The following is a 20,114-nucleotide window of genomic DNA, read 5'->3' as shown; positions in this document are numbered from 1 at the left end:
TGTCGCGGGGCTGGGAATGGCACGGAATCAATTTATGGCACGCGGCAATGATAACAGACTTTTGCAACATTCGGGCGCCGTGACCGAATTGATTTTTAATTAAAATTTACGAGCTGACGGGCGAGCGGTTCCTCTTATAGCCGTGCCACTTCAAGGTTAGGGGTGGGAACCGGGTCGGGGGCCGGGGTGGGTGCATGTTTGACGATGACCACTGCCCGGGTCCGGGGGGGTCCACTGACGACAGTCTCGCTAATTAGGTATCAAAGGGTTCCTTTGGCGCCGACCAGCGATGGTCAGCGCCGTCAGGAGAAGTCCTTGACGACGCGACGACGGAGGCGATATAAATTAGAGACCGGACCTTGGGCGGACCAAATGATACCTTATTTCAATTTATTCAATCCCACACCGCGGCGTTGGCCGGGTGGTGGTAAAAAATAAGGGTCCACCCCGGGCTGCTGAAAAAAGGGACGGATTGGCGAACGGATCGACCAGGATGCTGTCGAAATCCTTCTTCCGTGTGTCCGTGTGGGGATGTGATAATGATGTTGGGATCATTCGGCATCCTGGTGGAGGCCAGTCCTGCCCGGTGGCCAGCCAAAGGAAACTGGTTGCTGGTTGTGTTTGCTTAGGAGTAGAATAATAACCAACGATGAAGCGGCGCGGCTGCGAATCGATGGCTGCTTTACATCTGTGACCAGGTCCGGGTCCTGGCCGCCCATCCTCCTACATGCCCGGTGCTTCGTCTTCACCCAATTAAATATGTATTATTTAATTTGCTCTCCTTCTCGAGGACATGTCGGTAGGTTTGTTTCGGCAAACTCTCGGGCTCCGGGCTCGAGTCCCGCATTTTTCCGCAACACGGACGCCGCCGGAAATGGTGTTTGTTTTTCCTTTACGATTTTATTGGTTCGATGGCCCGACTTTTTTCGTCGTCCGCCAGAGTAACTGCTGGGCTGGCTAATTGCTCGGTTCGACTCCTCGGGCGCTCGGAAGGACCCACGGCGCACGGCGGGATGACCCCCGCCGATCGGAAGCACCGATCCTTGTGCCCGGTTTCTTTGGCGGTCGAGGGGAAATTAACAAAGATCAAACAAGCATAAATCCTTTTTTGGCCACGCCACCCGGACATTGCGCTTCGTTGTCGTTAATTAGCTTTTGTTCCGTGTGCGCGTACTTTTTGGCGCAGTGTGTGCTCGGTTCGGATCCCTTTTCTGGGATCCGGGGACGTAAGTTTGCGGATCCTTGTATCGTTTCCGGTGCCTTCCGGTGGTACCGTCTTTTTTTTTGGTGGTGGTGGTGGTGGCCACTGAGGAACGGATTGAGTTGACAATCGAGCGGGTCCCGGTGGGGAATGCGAGAAAAGTTTTCTCTCACCGAACGGAGGATTTATCGTCCTTGTTGTCCGTTCGTTGCAATGCTCCGGCACTCGTTTCAGCATTCCGGGAGGATCGGGAGAGAAGGTTTGTAAATTTTTAAACACTAATTATTGACCTTCCCCGGGCCGGTCCGGGGAAAGTTTTACTAACCTAGACCACGGGAAACCACAATAAATTCTGTTCCGGGCGGTCCCCATCCCGGGGGGTTCCGGATGTTGCAGCAACGGCACCGAAAAAATCGCCAACCAAAATCTTCCCTGTGCCCTGTGTTCACTAAATAACCTTTCGAGCAACGCCTCGGATCCGATTTTTTGCGCACTGGCCACTCTACAAATACAGATCCAATTACCATTCCGAGTCCAGGGCCGCAAAAATGGTCAAAAATTAACCTTTACTAAATTGATCCTATTTGTCCAGCTCACCAACCCCCTCGGTACGGGGTTGCACTCTGGCGATGCACTCGATTGCACTCGACCGAGTGGAAGCAAGCCGGCCCTAAGCCCCCACTTCAGGACTGCATATGTCCTGCCGCCGATGGCCAATGGAGACTGTGTGGCAGGCAGTATTTAGTGCCGGGCAGAACATCATCATCGTTCTCGGTCGCCGGTGTCCTCGCTCGGTTGGGGTTGTTAATCGGCCGTGCCGGCAGGACACAGCGATGCATCGCTCCCCTTCGCATCCGGGATCGGGAAGGCCAAAAGTGCAACGACGCAAAAATCCAATTACATTGCCCGTTGCATTCCGGATTTTGTGCTGCGCTGCAGTCATCCGTTCGTGCGTCCGGAAAGAGGATCGTCCGGGAAAAAAATCGCCGGACCGCGGCCGGCAATCAAAAAACGCTAAATTCCCACATACTGGGCGCATACTAATTGCGGTCATTTTGCGCACTGATAACCGTTAGACCTCTCCCGAAGCCCGAGAGTGCGAATTGCATCCGCTTGCGCCGGCCGGCAAGCGGACCGGCCGTTGTTGGCCGTGTGTTTACCGTGAAATTGTGCCTGCAGTTGACTGCAAAAATCAACAGCTAGCCATTTTTTGCCCCGCAGCGCTCCGGGGCCAACGATAAGCCGCCACCATCGCCGGCGACCTGTTGTTGTTCGTCGGGTTCGAGGATGCAGATCGGTCTCTCGCTCGCTGCTAAATCCCCCCGAGGGCCACCCGCGTGTTTTGGGGTGCATCCTGGGCCCGGGGTTTTTTTGTGGCCGGTAAAATTCCCATCATCGGCACCAGCACCAGTCATCAGTCAATTCATCACCATCCTACCGGGATGCAACGGTCCGGTTCCCCTGTCGACCGTAAGCTGCAATCGTTTCGAGCCGTTCATGGCCCCTCGAGGGCAAGGACACACCAGGCGGCTCATGTGTGGGCCAGCCTCCTCATGCACACGGGAGTCTTTGGGCACAAAAATCCGGCCAGCCAGTTCCGGGCCGGCAATCGTTTCGAGCCGGTTCCGGCGAACGATTACGGCTTTGCGGCTCCTCCGATGCGATTGTTGATGGCAAAAAACGGCCCCACATTCGTCGATGGGCGAGTCCTTGCAGTCCGTCCGTTTGGTGAGGTGGCCTAATACGTATGTAAACAGTTGCCTATCCGTTCCGAGGTCGCCCCTGGACCGAACTGATCCTTGCCGCGCAAAGCCCCCCCGCGATGCTCGATGATGATTTATTCGAAGCAGATCCGCCCGATTCAATGAACCCTTTCGTTCCGTTCCGTGTTTGCAGTTTTTCTCCCGACCGTGGCAAGAAAAAACGGAAAAAACGGAGAGCCCCCCCCCCCACGCGGGGATCCTTTGCTCGATTGGTACCGCTTGGGGGAATATTGAATTTTCACCCCGGACCGGGCACAATGGGATTTGTGGGGTCCCCGGTCTCCGCTGCATCGCAGGGTCCTTTCTCCCGGACGTCTGGCGAGATTATGACTTGTAAACATTCGCGAACGCCACTTCGATAAATCACAACCCGCGGTCCGCGCTGCTTGCAGTTTTGGGGACCGCGGCTGAGGTTAACCGAACGCGATAACCCGCTCTTTCCCGTCGTCCTTTAGGGTGGAGACGCCTGGTGCCGTGCTGAGTGGGGTTTTTTTTTCCGGAAGTCCAGGACTTACGAGCTGGAGAGCTGCATGCATTAGTGGCCCCGACCTGTTTGAAGATTCGGTTCGATATCCTTTGCCCGTTGGCGGGTTTTAGTCCATTGAATTCGCATCAGCCAGCCGGAGCGAGCCAGAGTTCCCGGAACGTTAAGCTCTCAAATGAAAATCTATTGGATTCGGAAAATCTGTGCCCGTTTTTCCACGAAGAGGAAAATATTTTGTCGGCCCAAAAAAAGGGCGAAATAATGGGGATGTCCGTCGTCCTTTGTCGACAGGATGAAAGGAGGCACATCCCTGGGACGTCGGGGTAATCTGCTGCATCGGAACATCAGCGATTGATTTGTTTTGTTTCCCCAACGCGCGGAATAATTAAAAATTTATCACTCGGAATTAATTCGCACCTCTCGCGATTTTTTGGGTGCTGGGGGTTCCAACCCCTCCCATTGTTTTGTTGGGTCACCCGCAATTAGATGTTTGTTTTCCACCATTTTCCAGCGGCCGCACTGTTGCACCGTCGATGCACTTTGATCGCAGCACTTGCACCCCGGAATCGGAAGCCATTGAAAAAGGGCCGTTCGCTTCGCAGGGCCGATTCGTCAAATTCATCCATAATTTAGCAGTTGATTTGGAACGCGCGGCCACAATCCTGGGCCTGGCCTGGTCTATTCACCCGGTCGTCGGTCGGTTTTTCCGCCGAAAAGAAATCGCGCGCGGTGCAGCGGCCGCCGAATGTCAGGATTTACAGATTTTAATGGAAAGCAAATATTTGTCGGGGCCAGAGACTCCGGGGGTCCGGGGATCGCCGCCGCCGCCGCCACCGGCTCACCTTGTGGTCCATGAATTTATGATTCTGGAACGGGTCTGGTCGATTTCGGTGATTCCCGGGCCACTCCGCTATTGCGTTTTTGGGATTAAATTCTGGGCCTTGGACGTTGTTTTTTTCCTTGCGTCCGGCCAGCCAGCCAGACGGCTGCGGCTTTTCATCGGCACAGCAAGACGAAGGTGGTTTATGTTTGGCAAAGACGACGACGGGCGATCTGTCGAAAAATTGCGTCCTGCACCCCAAAGAGAGAGAGAGAGCGGCTTAGCGGCGCGGTTTGGCTGGTTGACGGGCTGGCTGGCTGGCATCCAAGCCACAATGACGTCCATTCATAAATATTTAAAGTGGATTTTAATCATAAGAGTCGCCGCACAAGACGCGGATCGCATCCGGAGTTGGGTGTTTGTTTTGCACCACTTCATCCGCAGCGCGCGTTTCGGTGGACCGCGGATCGAATTCCTCGAATGCTGAAGCCTCGATGTTTGCAAATCATTTGGCCCCGAAACGCAGTTCTTCGGTGCCCTTCGCTGCGCAAAAGTACCAGAACAAAAAGGGTGAGGATCTAAATTTGTAGCCATTTGTGCGAGATGATGAGACGAGGCCGGTCGAAGCCCATTAAACCGAGTGCTCCAATCGAGCTCATAGTATCGGGAGCATAATTACGGGGCCAGTGCCGTTGGCTGTTTATTGTTATCGTTTCCCCAATAATGGGGGGCCTTAACACTTACCGATTAAGCGGAAGAAGCTAAGATGACGTCTCAACCGGTTGCTTCGATGCCACAGTTGATCTAGAATCCTGTCGATGCCACAGTTGATTTGAGCCGTTTATTTTAAATTTGAATCTATTCGCAACGGTTTCGTGAGGGGTTGATTGCAAAAACGGCTGCTATCGATTGGGTTGCCCCCCCAAGGGACCGTGGTCCTTAAGACGCGTTCGCCGTTCAGTGAAACGACGTCAAACTCGATGTCAAACTTAATATTCATAAGAACCGTGGGGGGAACCCACATACACGCTCGGGTGCGCCATCGTGTCCTATTGATTGATTATGTGCTGTCAACTGGCTTACTTCTCACCCAACCCGTGTGTGGGGGGTGGCAAGCGCCAGGAACATTACGCGTTATCAAAGAACCTCCCGCCGGGCCGGGTGTGAGAAATAATTATTTTCAATCTTGGCCCAACTTCCTTCGGTTCGGTTCGGTGGCGGCGGCCGTTCTTCGATCCGGCGTGTATGTGGTCTGCGTTCGAGGCCATCATATCCCCCTCTAGGGACCCTCCGATCGAACCCGCCCCACCACTGGCTGGAGCATATTCTTATCAACCGACGAGACGCACGGCTCCTTCCGTTCCATGTCTCCTTTTCCCCGAGGAGCGCACGCGGCCATTTGTTTGTTTATAAATAGGTTTAAGAAGAATTGTGACATACGTTAGCATCGTCCCCCCGGTGGCCACCCTCCCGGGTCCCTGCCGTTATATTTATGATCCGTCAAAACTTCTGATCAACCTCAGAGCGCGTTCGCGCCGCGTGTTTGAAAAGCTTTTGAGGAACTTGAGCTCATCAATTTTTAGTCCCCCGCCACCCACCCGACCCGACAGCCACCCTTCAGGCTGAACATGACGTCGTCGTAAAGAGATAATGATTTTGTCGTTAAAAGCGGGCGAACGGCTAGGGTTGCCATTTTTTCATTGATTAGACGGGAAAACCCCGCATGCTTCTGTGTGGTGGGAGGTGGGTTTTTTAGCGCCCACGCAGGAGGAACTCGAGGGGGGGAATCGAGTGGCGCCCTGATATGTGAGCGCGAAAATTCATCAAATATGATAATGAATAGAAATAAATTTTCGGGACCCGCGGACCGACAGCGGGCCCCGGCGGGCGTTTGTGCTGATTTTGAAGGAGGTTAATTTATAATTTTCACCACCCAACGAGGCCCTTCCCCCTTGGGAGAGGCCCGTTAATCGGGACGAGCGCCGGAATGTGAATATGATCTCGGGGTGGGGTGCTCGGCGAGCATTTTTCTGACACCGTGCCACGTTCCTTGTTGCGGGGTGTCATTAAAGTGATAAGCGAAAAGAAACGCCCCACCCCCCACGGTGGGCGATTAATTATCGAAAGTGAAACATTAACACCAACGCGCGGGCGTACGTGTTGGTTTTGGCGGGCCGATTCCCTTCCGGAGTCCTTAAAGTGGGCAGCTTGTTAAAGGTGATGGAATTCCGTTCGGGAAAAACCATTCCGACGCGCTGTGACCGGGAAGCCCTCAGCCCTCGCGGAAGGGAAGGAATTTCGATTAACCTATCACGCCCACCGGGGAGGGTCGTTTCCGGTCGAAAGGCCACGGCCGGGACACGCTGGCTGCCTGTCACAGTTCAACTGGTGTTGTTTACCGCGTCCCCATTCAGGCCGCCGCTCCGCCGGTAATTGATATCACTTTTTTCTAATCTGCCTTATCATTATTGCTTCTCCGCCTGCCCCTGGCTTCCATTTCCCCCGTTTCCATCCCGTGCTGTGCTCACCTTACGCCGGAGCCTCGGTTTCATCCTGACAAGGCATGAAGATCGAACAAGATGAAAAGTCCCACCCACCGCGGGGAATTCGTTTTTCCGCGAGGGAGGCAAAAACTTTTTCCATCTCCGTGTGCGGCAAGGGCGAAGGAACCGAGAGAAAAAAAAAACAAGGGTCGTCCTCGCAGGGGGCCACAAAAAGGGGCCGCCGATTTCCGATTCCCGAACGGCTTTGCCATTTATTCAAATTTTACAATCATTGTTGTCTGTTATTATTACCGTCACCCGCCCGTTATTGCCGCCTTCGTCGAGGTGGGCCCGGTAAAAAAAACAACAAACGCGAAGATGAACCTGGGATAATCGGCCCGGAAACGCAAGACGTTAGAGGCCTCCCCCCAGCGGAAGCCCAGTGCAGGACGACACGGGATGGAAATAAAGTTAAATTAAACCCGGGCGCATCGCGCGTGGTCGGGCGGCCGGAAATGGAGCAACCATACAAATAAATAAAAAATGAGCTGATAAGGACTGATTGCCGTTCGCCATTTTTTCGCTCCGGCTTCCCCGGGTGCCGAATCTTCGTCAAGCTCCTGTCAGAGACCATTGTTCGTGCCGTGTCTCGGAGGCGAGTCACGCGACGACAAATTGTGGATCGATCTACGGCGAGATAAAGAGAGAGAGAGAGAGAGGCAGGGTGAGCGGGTGGCACAATGGCCGGGTGGGTCGACAGAACAATCGAATGACAAATAATAGCCACACAGCATCGTCTCCCCGAATCTCAATCAGATCGTCCCGACGCGGATCGTCCGGGGACCGACCAGGCGGGTGTGGTGACATTACCCGCACACGAGTCTCCGGCCAGTGTGTGTGTGTTCCGGTGGTCGTAGGTGGGTTCGATGGTCGCCTAGATAAAGGAAAACAATTTTCAAGAATTAATCGAAACCGTGCTGCGGCGGCGTCCACCGGCGTTTTTTGGGGGGATTTTCGGGCAGGCGGCACTAAAACACAACCCAAGGATGGGCCGATGGGGTAGCAATTCATTGTTCGCGGTATATCTGCGTGGGAAATTCGACATCCGCGAACCATCGACGGACGACCGTTCCGAAGTCCTCGAGGAGCCCGAGGGAATGGGACCGCCGAGGGATAGAGAGCGGGAACAAGCGCTAGAAAGACAGAAAGAGAGGGATGTTTTAAGAGCACTTGAAGACACACGCAGACCGTTACTACGAAGCCGGAAGTGATGACGCCGGAAACAGGTTAATGTCTTGCAGGTAGCCAATCGGTCAATGAATTGTTTTTCTGGTGCGAAAAATTTCACAAAGATTTTCTTTGTTGGGTTCAAATTTTTGGTCGATGTTTTGAATCAAAGCATCTTCTGATGGGTTGCCCGAAAGTCCAACGACTGCTTCGTTGAAAAGGATATATTTTCCATCAATAGCTGCTATGGATCTGACATAAAATTTGTATCTTTCTATTTATTCCAAACCCGAGAATAGTGAGACGCTTCCGAATGTTTGTTTACTCGACGAGTAACGAAACGTGGTCGCGGAGCGTGTTGTCACTTTTGACGTTTGCTCTTCAAAGGTTGCCCAAGGTTCATACAGTAGCTACCTCGAAACGAGATCCAACGCTCCTTTGATGGGAACCAAAAATCAATTTGAAAGTCTGGGAGCTAAAACTCGGTCAAATCGAAACGAACCAGCAACACTTTAAACCGTAACCATTTCGAACGGTTCCTCTGCACCGCCAGAGAAACAATGGAAACCTCCTGTCGGTTAAATGAAAATAGATATCTCACCAATCGGGTGGGGGGGCTACCCTTCAATTATGCTCGATGCTCTGCTGCCGGGCGTACAAGTTCTCCAGAATCAATTGCTCACCCTCCGTTCGCTTATCGAATCCCATTTTCGGAGCATCATTCCGGGGGCGAGTTATCGGAGTTCGAATTTTCACTCCACAAGCAGCGGCGCCCGTTCGTTCGTTCGATTTTATGAGTCACGCCTTGCCGTGGCGTGAGGAATAATGTTATCAAACAAAACATCTTAATACCCAAACTAAATGGATCGTAATGAAACTGTCGGCACGGCGCACGGTCGGCCCGAAGCACCCGGATGTAATGCCGGAGAGAAGCCGTCGAGAGGTTTTAATAGTTTTCGGGCTTCGAAGCCGCAGACACTCGGATCCGTCATCTCGGGCCCGTCGTCGGCCGCATCGACCTATCGGAGGGGATTTTTACGATCAATTAATCCACGGGTGTATACGGGTTGGCCCGGGGAGCGCAACCAGCAACCCGGGGCCGGAATCCATCAATTTATCCGTAAACTCGTGATTTTCAGTGTAATATTTCAATCGAATGGTCGAAGGATACGCCGAGCGGGCGAACAATATTGCGCATGCAATAAAGAGCGGGACGACGGGCCGAATCGACTTGAAAATGATTGATAACCGGCCCCGGGGCCCCGTTAACGATTATCGATCGTAAACATTTGAGTGCATTCACGTTTTGTATTAGCGCTTCGCAATTGCCAGCAAAACCCCGTTGTCGGTTTGCAAACCAGGGCACCCCGGGTGGTTCTGAAGGACTCCGGCGGCCGGCGAAAGGATTCCGTCCGCCGTCCGTAGCATCTTCAACGGTTTCGGAAGTGTATTCAATAAATTGATGGGATTCCCGTGATAAAACTCCTTTTTCCCGAACCGAAACCCATCAGCAACGGCAACCACCGGAGGAGTCCTCAAGCGGACTCGCTCGCGGTTCGCTTCCGGTTTCCGTGGAGTTTTGTGCGGGAATTCGCGGGCGGGAGACGGCTTTCAAATCCCAGTCGCGATCCGGGGTTTAGGTCGCTTTTTTGCTTCTTTTCCTTCCTTCGGCTCGAGACTCGAGTGTGGTTTTCCTGTCTGAACATTTTAATGACTGATTTGGTTGGTCCCTGCCGGGAGATGCCGGGAAGATGATTTCGGGTGATTCGTGGCCAGCAGAGTCGTTATGCCAATGAAGGGTTCTTGTCCGACAAGATCTTCATCAATCGGCCGAACAAATCGGCTGCGGGCCACAAAGGTGACTGCGGGAAAAAGGGTTGGAAAATTTGATTAAAATTTTTCCAAACCCACCCATCTCTTCGGGTGGCTCTTTTGGTCGATATTGGCTTTTTAGCTAATTAACCGAGTGCGAGTGCGCGGCGGTTTCCCCTGATTCCTTTCGGCCGCAAACCAGGAAAAAAAGCGAAAGCCTTTGATATTCGGTTCGGTGATCCTTCCGGAGCCCTGGCCGTTTGATAATGGACGGGATGGGGCAGGATTTTGGGATTATGCGTGATTTTTTTGCCGCCACTCCCAGATTCGGTCCGCAGATCCGGGCCGCGTATCCTTCGTCCGTCGCAGACCGGGTGTGCGGTGTGTGCGTGGTTGAGGAAAATTATTCAAAAAATTGAATTCAATAAGGTTCCATCTTAAATTTCACCATCATAAATCATGGGCCGCGCGAGGAACGCCCGAGCCTCCGGAGGTAATTGAGCGTATGTGTGGAGGTCTTACCACAGAGACTGGATTCCTTGAGAATCGCTCACGCGATGACGAGCGAGGGAAGAAAAGAAAAAGGAGATCATCTTATTATTCAAATGAGCATACATTTATTGTGTTTGATTCAGCCTCATTGTGCCCGGGGATGCCCGGAACCGAACAACAAAACCCACGGTGCCCGGTGCAGAAGGGTGTGCGAAGGACCGGGATCATCCTCCCCGTGGCCGGGTATTGATGTTCGGAGCATGAAAGCGGGGTCGGAGCGATGGAACCGCGTACCAGACTGTGAGAAATGTCTAAATCGAATCCGCTCGATGCGAAGGAAGCCGAAACCGGCCCAGCCCGGCCCGGTCTCGATCCGAATCCCGCGCCAAGATGCGCGACAAAAATATTTGTCTGATGGGTCCGGACGCGAAGAAGAGCACGAAGAAGCTCCCGAATAGAATGCCGCCGCCAGGCCGGGCCCGGCGTAATGAATGGAAGGGCAGAAAAGTGAAACTACTTCGCGTGAAGTGAATGAAAAATAATATTCGGAAGAAAAAAAGCGAGCGCGAGCGAGACATTGAATATGGTAATGATGGGAAAATGATGCCAACGCGCAGCGGAGGGCAAAGGAACCGAAAAGAAAAAATCCGAATCCAAAGATCGTCGTCGCCAGCCGTCGACGCATTTTTGTGAATGAATTAATATGCTCGCTCCGCGGTGGGGAACGGCCGGCGTGACAGATCGAGGCCACGCCGAAGGCATGAATGAGCCGCCTGTGTTGCTCTCGGGAGCGATGCACATATTTTTGCACTCCGTTGGCCGATGTGCAATATTTCATTTGGCGTCATTAAAATCGCCCACCGAAAAAAGGGCCCCGGCCGAAGAGTATCGATTGGCCCCAGTGCATTTTCTGGCGATCTCATTCGGGCGTGCGGATGCGTCATCCTCGGGACACTCGGCGAGTCAATGAAATTATCCGCAGCGGATGCATCGGCGCGCGGTGCATCGATCGGTGGCGTCACGGTGCGCATGTGCACGCTTCGATGCATCGGAAGCGGTTCGATCGAAGCCCCGGGAGCGCCCGAACCTGGGCTGGTGTTGGTGTGCCTTTGTCAATATACCAATCGACTGCGAGCGAGCGCGATGGCGAGCGTCAATTTGCAAATTGCGAACAAGGACGACCCAAAAAAAAGCCAGACACTGAAACTGTCACTGAACAGACACCAACCACCAACGAGTGGGGTTGATATTTATCAGCAATTAATCGGTATCACCACCGGGAGGCTGTCATCTGCAGCGACCGCAGCACGCAGACCAATCGGGGACCGTGGCGAGCCGGATATCCGGTTCGGGAGTTCGGGTTTCGGGTCGCCACCAGCCCGGGGCCACCAATTAACTCCCGTTTTATCGATGCATTTTCACGATGCAATTTCGAACATGAACCGCCCACCACGTGAGCGACTCGCGGGCCGGAAAATGGGAGATGACATAAAAATCAACGCTCGGCGACACTGGCCCCATTTGATTCCCGAGCGGAGATCGGTGATTGGTTGGCCCTCGGTGGAAGTGTGGGCTCGAGTGGGCTTCTGGTTTCGATGTTTTCGAACGGCGCTGAAACGATGAAACGAAGTCCTGCCAATTAAGCGGTCGTATGTTGTAGCTAATTTCACAATTGAATCGGAATTAACGGTATCCTTTCAGCGCTTGAATGAGGCGCTGCTGTTATGCTGCTTCGAAATTGACATCTCACGGCCTGCTGCATAACCGATCCGAAACCGCGGGTCCTTAAACGCGTCTATAATTTTCACCGGGGCCGAGTCTCTTTCACCGCGGATAATTGGACACCGCCAACCTTTGCATGCGATAAAATTCATAATTTAAAATTCCAGCTTCAGTTCCGGTGCAGCAATCGGGGCCGCGTGAGTTTATTTGTTTGGTTCTGGTTCGGGCCGCCAACAATGGCCATAAAATGGGGCTGGCCGCCGGGCACCGGGGACAGTAATTACACCCATTAATTATCCAAATAATTATCACGCCATCTCGGCCCGGTTTAGCCCCGCATCGGTGGCGCGTTAGTTTCCGTGCGCCAGCGTCGTTTTTCAATCGAACTGCGGCGTCGGTCCGCGTTGCGGTCACGCCGGTCGGACCGGTCGGGCCCGGTGATTAAAATAGCGCACCAACTCCTGCGATGCGTATCGTGTGCGGTATCAGTTTATGCTCGCCCAAAGGTTCACCCAAACACCATAACGGGGGCCCCGAGTCGGTCACTCATCGATCGAGCCGATCGTAGCTCCGATCTATTTCGGGTAGCGATCCTCTTCGGGCGTCACGCGTCACGTTTCATGTTGGGCCAAAACATACACAACATGCCATCGATCACGCGGGCGCCCCTCGGCGTATTTATTTTGTCGCTACCGCTAGGATTCGCGAGCATCACAGGCCAGGATTAAAATATTAATTGCAACATTAATTAAGCACTGTCCTTTGAGGCCCGAACATGGCCTCCGCCGTGTGCGCGCGTGTTTATCTTGCTAATTGGATCGATTTTCGCGCGTTCGATGTTCGTACCGAGCTCGGGTCGAAGAAAACTCAAACCCTGTGCACCGTGCCGTCGGTTGGAAAATTTATGTTGTCCGCGCCCGAAGCGCCAACATCAAACGGAGGGGGTGACTGGAGAGCCCGCGACCGAGAGATGTTTATTTACTCAGCAGACGATCGGCTTCTAATCCCGTGCCCCGGGAAGTTGATCGTGATCGCCCGTGAAGTGTCGGCGCGTTTTGAGCCCGGCTTGTAACAACATTTCGCGCTCGCTGCTCGCCGGACATGCTTGGAGTGTTTTCGATATTTATAGTCTATTAGTCTTCGATTTCCGTCCTGTCGCCCGTCCTGACGCAGCCGATGCATCGCCGGTGCGCTGGAATCCGGTCGTTTGAAGTTTGTCGGATGCCACGTCACCGGCACATTCGGGCCCAAAAGTTACGGCTACTTTTTATGAACCTTAGTTACTTGATAGCGCGTGGCCCCCGGTGATGGTGGCGAGGTGAGTTATGTGGAAACCTGCGGCATGTGTTTACGCAAATGGACCTCGACGACGACGACGACCACGACGCACAATCGTAAAAATTCAATTAAAACACAAATTGAGCGTCCGAAAAGACCGGGCTTTTAATGGCTTCGCGCGCTCGACGGCGGCCGGCGGCGCACGCGGTTTTATTCGATGCGATTAATTTCGAATCTTTTCAAGAACATTCGAAGGACACCCAGACTCCCCACCCGGGTGCAGGAGGAATGTGGCCATCAGATAAGCCGTCGCGTTTCGTTGTTGAAAAAAGCAGTTTGAATAAAGTAATGATCGTTTATTTCCCCGTTTCCATTACAGCGTGCCACGTTGGCGGAAAAAGAAGTAAACTCGCTCAAGGAGAAACTGTCGACCACGGACCGGAGCAGCATGGACGGTGGGGCGATCGCCGCCGCTCCGCCGACCACGACGACCACGGCGACGACGACGCCGACGTCGCCGCCGACACCGATAATCGAGCAGAACGGGATTGCGCCACCGTCGCCCTCGACGACGCCGGTCTCGGAGAGTGGCAGCATCGGCGGCGGCGGTACGCGGGGGGTCCCGGAAGTCCCGGCCAGCCCGCCGGCGTCGGACCAGAAGCAGCGGATGATGGGCGATTCGCGATCACCCGTCAGTCCGCTGGAGCTCGATCGGAGCAAGGGGCAGCTGCTGGAGCACCTCTCGCACAACAACAACTACTGCATCGGGAGCAGCAACAACAACCACAGTCACGGCCACCTCCAACGGCGGACACCGACGCCGCCCGGGACGGAGAAGATGGACTGTGAGAGTGCCGAGAGTGTAGATACGAACGATGGGTCGAAAGTGAAGGACAATCGGGAGGCCGAGAACGGCGAGGCCGAGGCCACCAAAATGTGTCACAGCAACGGCGAGCCGGAGCGCAAGGACACGCCGAAGGAGCCCGCGGTGCTGGACGGCAGGACGAGATCGCTCACCGAGGAGCTATCGGCCAAGGATCGAGAGGTAAGCTCAACAAACAATGGTCTATCGATACGCGGCTCCATTATTTCCCGTTTTTCTCCGAGCGCCCAAAAGGGAGTCGCCCCAATCGATTCTACCCTTCTCAGCTCGAGGGAGCGCAAAGAAACGCAAAACGCTGTTCCTTTGATTAATTTTACCACATTTTTTAATTAAATCTTTGGCCCCGGCCCGGGGCCCCAGCTTGAAAGGAAATGCGTCTTTGTCGGCCATTGTTCTCGGCCTTTCTGTGTGGCGAAAAAAAAATGAAGCAAGGAACAGGTCCTTTCCGGCTGCGCTCTGTGGCCTGGCGACGACGGTGGGACGCAAACCAGCTGCATCCTTCTGGCACCCTCAGCAGCGGCGCTGACCACCACCGACGCTGTGAGCTTTTGATTTATATTTACTGGAAAATAATGAAAAACTTTCCAAACTCCGAACGGACAAACAAAAAACGCGATGAAGCGTTCTCGATCGACAACGGGCGAAAAAATACTGCAAAATGTTACAACGGCAAAAGAAAAGAGTTTTCTTAGCCTCTTAGCCACCAGCAGCCCCGCAGTCGTCGTTGACCACAAGCGGCCAGCGAGAGAGAGAGATCTAAAACATAGTTATTAAAAAATCGCCAGGACTTTGCCAAACAAAACAACCGACAACAATTTGAAGGCAAGGGCACACAAAAAACACAACTCGGGAATAAAAGTAAAACATAAAACATCCCCCCCCAAAAAAAAGGGACGGACTAACATGGCAATAGAACGGAAGGTGGAAAAAAATGAAGCACCAAACAGCACCAGAGAATGTTTCAAATAACAATACAATCGGTTTTTTATTACATAATTTATACACAATTCATTGGATTCCGCTTTTGTGCGGTACGCCACGGGGTGCGATCCGTGTTTTTTGTGTTCCTTCTTCCCTCTTTTTTGGGGGCGGTTGTTCCGAGTTTTCCAAGAAAGGACGCCCCCCATTCGAGCGAAACTCCGAAGAAACCGATTGAGGACGACGACGACACCCATTCATCGATGGAGTTTTCCTTTTACGATCTTCACTCCCATTCGCCCTGGGCGCACTCTGATTGACGTTTGGCCGCAGCCCAAAAAAGAGAGAAAAAATCGGGGGAAAACTGTGTCTTCCCGGAAAAGGACCTACGGAGAGTGTGCGAGGTCTGCGTGTGTCGTAACAACTCACTTCCTTCCGGGTGGCTCCGGCCAAGGAGCGTGTGGGATTGGCCTCCCCTTGTGTCCCACCATCACCACCCTAATTTAGGGAATAATCTCTTCATCGGTGCGGTCGCCATCGAATCCATGCCATTTCCAATCGGCCTAGTGTGGCCTCTCCTTGGGGATCCTTGCCCGCACTAAACGAGTCGATAAAAATCGCTTGTTGATTCCCCGGCCGTCTTCCCGATCGGGACGGGCCCAAGGAACAACAAAACGAAAGGAAAAAAGAAAAAAAAACCAAAGGAAAAGGGACTCCTTCTTTTCACACTTTCACTTGGCCCGGCCTCGGTTTTTTGTTGTTGTCCGGGACGGGTTCCCCGTGCCTAATGAAGGCGCTCGGGCGCCGGAGGAAGACAGGAAGAATTAGTAAGATACACTCGTAAATCCACTTATCGACCACCGGAGAGCGAGTGCGACCGGAAAGGGCAAAAGATCAAGCCCAGGGGCCCGGGTGCCGTTTGACCGGAAAACTTCCTTCTTGGCCTTCGATTGACCGGCCGTCCGTCCGGACCGGTTGTTTACTTAGGGGCCCGCTTCTCCGGCTCCATGGGCCTCCTTGGAGGGTTGATTTATCGCCCGATTTTCCATCCCAAGGATCAAAGGAGGCGTCTGCCGACACGACCGTGCGGCCTGCTTTGATTCGGCGGCGGCAAGAATATTGAAAACGCTCCTTTTCCGTTGTCCGTTGTCCTTCGGTGCGTTTTTTTCCCGGGGGTTTTTCCGAAAGGAAAATCATTTGAATGGTGGATTTTTTATTCTTGTGGTTCACTTCCTGGCCTTTAAACGGCACTTTTGCGGCTCGATTTTCCCAATCAGTCCCCGTGATCGTGGTCGTGGCAAAGGTGAACTTTCCACCACGTCCCAGAAAAGGACAAGCAGAAGGTGGAACCACCCCGCGGCTGGGTGTCGAAAAGCGGTTCGGATGTGACGATGAGTTTTCCGGCTGATTTGCTGGCGCCGCCAAATTTCACGCCGCAGCCCCGGAATCCTTTTTCCGGCCCCCGGAATGATGGAATGGAGAATAAACAATATCCAATTTCCGAGGCCCCGGGAGCGGGAAAACCAAGGAATTTCCCACGGAATAGCACGTTCGAGCGAACGGGCGATGGTTTGTCAATAAGTTATTATCTTGTTTACGGACTCTGGGCGGTGATGGATTTCGGGACGGACGGCGAGGCGGACGAAAACACGTGGTAATAACGTCATAAGCTGTTTGTTTTCCCATCATCAAGTTTTGCGGCGTCCACCTTTTTTCCGCCTTCTCCGGCGTGCGATTTGGCGCCAGCACGGAGTCAATCCGGCGGCCGGATGCTTGGCGGATATTGATTCGCCCTGGCTCCCTCCCCAAGGCTCGAAGGAAGTCGAAGTTGAGGCGTAAAATTCGAAATTGATCTATAAAAAGCCATAAAAACCGTGCGACGCCAGCCGAGGTTTTTGGGGAGAGGCGAAAAAATTGCCACTTTTCCAACAACCCCTCGGGAAGGGAAAATCAAAACACCCGGCCCAGCCCGGACCAGCAGGTGTCGGAGAGAGGGTTGCTTCCGGGACGGGGTTCCCTGCTGCTTAGAGTGAAAATATTTCAAGAATTTGATACCTGACCCGGACTTGGCTTCGGACGAGGTGATTTTGTGGTTGTGGTAAAATTTAACAGCCAGCTTGCGCACGCTGTAAAAACCGGGCGCCGTAACAAGGATTATAACGAGCCCAACCGGAGGCCCGATTGATTTGCCAGGCGAGTTCGACACACGATACTTGCCGGATCGTTCGCCGGCTCGACGGGTAATAATCGTTTATTTACGACATTTATTGAATCGTTTATCGTGGCGGCCGCCTTTTTGGGCTCCTGCTTTTCCGGGGGCCATCTGCTTCCGTCCAGAAACCGGGCGCGCACGATATGGGAGGACATCATTAGCATGTAAATTTTACTTCCTTCGCGCACGACGAGTTTCAGCCCTCGGAGTCTTTTTCTTCCCGAAACTTTCCGAGCTCACCGATGGGTGGTGGGTTGAAGCAATTTTCCGCCCTCAGCCTCAGGAAGAATGGGAACTAATTTACCCAAATCGAGAAGCGACTGGTTTTCGGTGCCAGACCCCCGCCAGATCGTTGCCCGATGGTTGTGTTGGTATTTAAAAATTCAATACACAACAAATTCAATCCTTCTGCCGGGGGGGCCGTGTCGTCGTCGATGGGTGGGAAAAGCGAAGTCTTGCAAGGCGGGAGAAAGGGTTCTTTGTGTTTGGCGTGGCGTAGCGTCTTCGTTCCGAAACGAAACGGACGTCCCGTCCTGCACTGCGGCACAGGCACGGTGAGAAATGAGGTACACGATCGAGCGCTGCATCTTGCCACTTTTCAGCACCGTCCCTGGCTGGCTGCACGGAGGGAATTGGCAATATGCTCACTTTGTGCTCGGTGGTCGCGTGCGAACCCCACCGGGGGAGAGGACACCGCTTTCGGGTGGCATGAGTTATGCAGTAATGACAAAACAATATGTAAACTATAAATATCACTAAAGCTGCTAATTCGTAACCTACCTCCGACAGCGGCGAGACAGACTCCGAGGCCGAAGAAATGGAAACCGACAAAACCCCGAACCGATGTTTCGCTCTGTACATTATGTCGTTGCCTCGCCTCGTTGCGTTTTTACCACCGAAGTTCGGTGTTTGACTCTGTCTGCACTCCTCCGAGCCCTTCGAGTGTCAACATATTTAGTAATTAAAAACCGCACGAAACCTGGCACACGACGGCGGAACAGGCTGTTTGTTAACTGCTCTTGGTGGTGCTCTTTTTTGGGTGAAACCGAGCGAGAGCTGCATTTCTGTGTTTTCTGTGTAGCCGAAAATTGAAGAAAAAACAATCAAAAATGAAAGTAAATAGAATAAAGTAAGCAAAACAACCAAGTCAAACCAGATTCTGACGGATGCTGATAACATCGATATGATAAGTGATAGGGCTGTCTGATGTGGATCAATCCTAAAAAAGGGAGGCTGTGGACAATCTGGGTCTGCAGATAAACGAAAACAGATTGTCTAGATCTTTACCCATCGGAGGTCCAAGGTCACTAACAACGAACCACCAACAGGTTGTTCTATAGTCTGAGGAAACTATTTCGGCCACATCTCGTATCGAGACGGTCGAAGCTGAGGTGATACAAAACCTTTACAATCCCAGCACTCACATAGGCATCGGAGACATGAGCGGTGTGCCAAATCTGACTAATCTCTCCTAGTTGCGTTCAAGAGGAAGATTCTCAGATTAATTTCTGTCCCTTATATGTGGAGAGACAATGTAGAACTCGCTACAACAACGAGTTAGAGTATATCTCGCAAGGCCCCGGTGGTCTGATCATGTCATGAGAATGGCGGTGAAGAGAGTCTCTATTGCAAGCCAAAATCACTCGGCGGTTGTGATGCCTTGTGGCTCGTCTTTAGATCAAGACGTCAGTTCGAGTTGAGTACAAAACTTTAAGTTTATGCTCAATGCGGCCTAAAATGGGGAAGCTTATTTACACCTTACTCTTCACAAATGTCAGTCATACGGCAAATCAATGACGATGTGATCGAAACTTTGCATTTGTCATTTCATTAAGGCCAGTTCACATACAAAACAAAACAAACGAAGCAATCGCAGATGGCTGGCAAATGTCAAAGTTCACTGTGTGGAAATCGTAGCATTTATATTTACTCATTTTAAAACCAATCTAAAACAACAAGATATTCATATTTTCTGTGCCGAACCAGCTGAATTCGAATATCCCGACCCGGTCCGGGACTATTCCAGGTTTCCCGGGTGCTCACGCCCGTAACAAGACATCAAGACACGGTAGAGTCGCGCGGCGGGCTCGTAACGAATTCCTTGATCAGAATTTAATCTCGCCCTGGAAAACCCGGCCCCGCACGGAGAGAGTTTCTTACGCCCACACCAGGCCTGGCTCCGGTTCCAATTTACTCCGATGCACTCGTCGGTGGCCGCTTACGAAATGCAGAAGCCAAGTCTGCTGCAGCGCTGCGGAAGCAGAGCACGGGCGAGGGCGAAATAGTCCAAATTTCGTAAGTGTCAAAACAAAACATACTTTCGCTATATTTATAGCATCGGCATGGAGTCGCTGGCGGCCGGAGTCGGCATCTGCGCGCGGTTCGAATTCGTGGAAATCGCCCGCGAGAAGCGTTTCCGTGGCCGGGAAGGCCCTGGGGGGTGGTGGCAGCTATCATATGCTGGTGCGGCATGCGGCACAAAAACCGTGGTACAAGTTAACCATATAATCAAACATTCCACCCACCGACCGCTCGCTCTCACTCTAACTCTCTCTCTCGCTCGCACACCCAACCGGTGACCGGTTTTCCGGCGCCGTCGAAAGTCGATCGAGCTTCGAGGTTTGTGTTTTCGATTTGTTTTCCGTGGGCCTGGCACGGGCGGGTTACGGTGTAAGTCCGCAATCCGCAGCTGCGCTCCCGCGCTAATGGATGGCCCGATGAAAGTTGGGGCCACCGCACCCGAACTCCGGCGTCGCCCTTCCCGTTCCGTCGCCGGGGACCACTCCAGTGCTCAATGACAAAACATTAGCATTTGATCG

The 20,114-nt window shown here is 52.9% G+C and overlaps 1 protein-coding gene across 1 annotated transcript in view; it reads left to right on the top strand.

Moving 5' to 3' along the window:
- LOC131211616 (homeobox protein cut) overlaps positions 1-20,114 on the top strand; it is a 124,371-nt gene that overhangs the window by 40,774 nt on the left and 63,483 nt on the right. Inside the window, exon 2 of the mRNA XM_058205170.1 lies at positions 13,662-14,327. Within this exon, the coding sequence (XP_058061153.1) occupies positions 13,662-14,327 (666 nt within the window). The remainder of the gene's footprint in view (positions 1-13,661; positions 14,328-20,114) is intronic.

The sequence above is a fragment of the Anopheles bellator genome, chromosome 2 (genome assembly GCF_943735745.2).
Source record: "Anopheles bellator chromosome 2, idAnoBellAS_SP24_06.2, whole genome shotgun sequence".
Taxonomy (NCBI): Eukaryota; Metazoa; Arthropoda; class Insecta; order Diptera; family Culicidae; genus Anopheles; species Anopheles bellator.
Note: the sequence above shows the minus strand (reverse complement) of the source record. Positions and strands in the feature narration are given on the sequence as shown.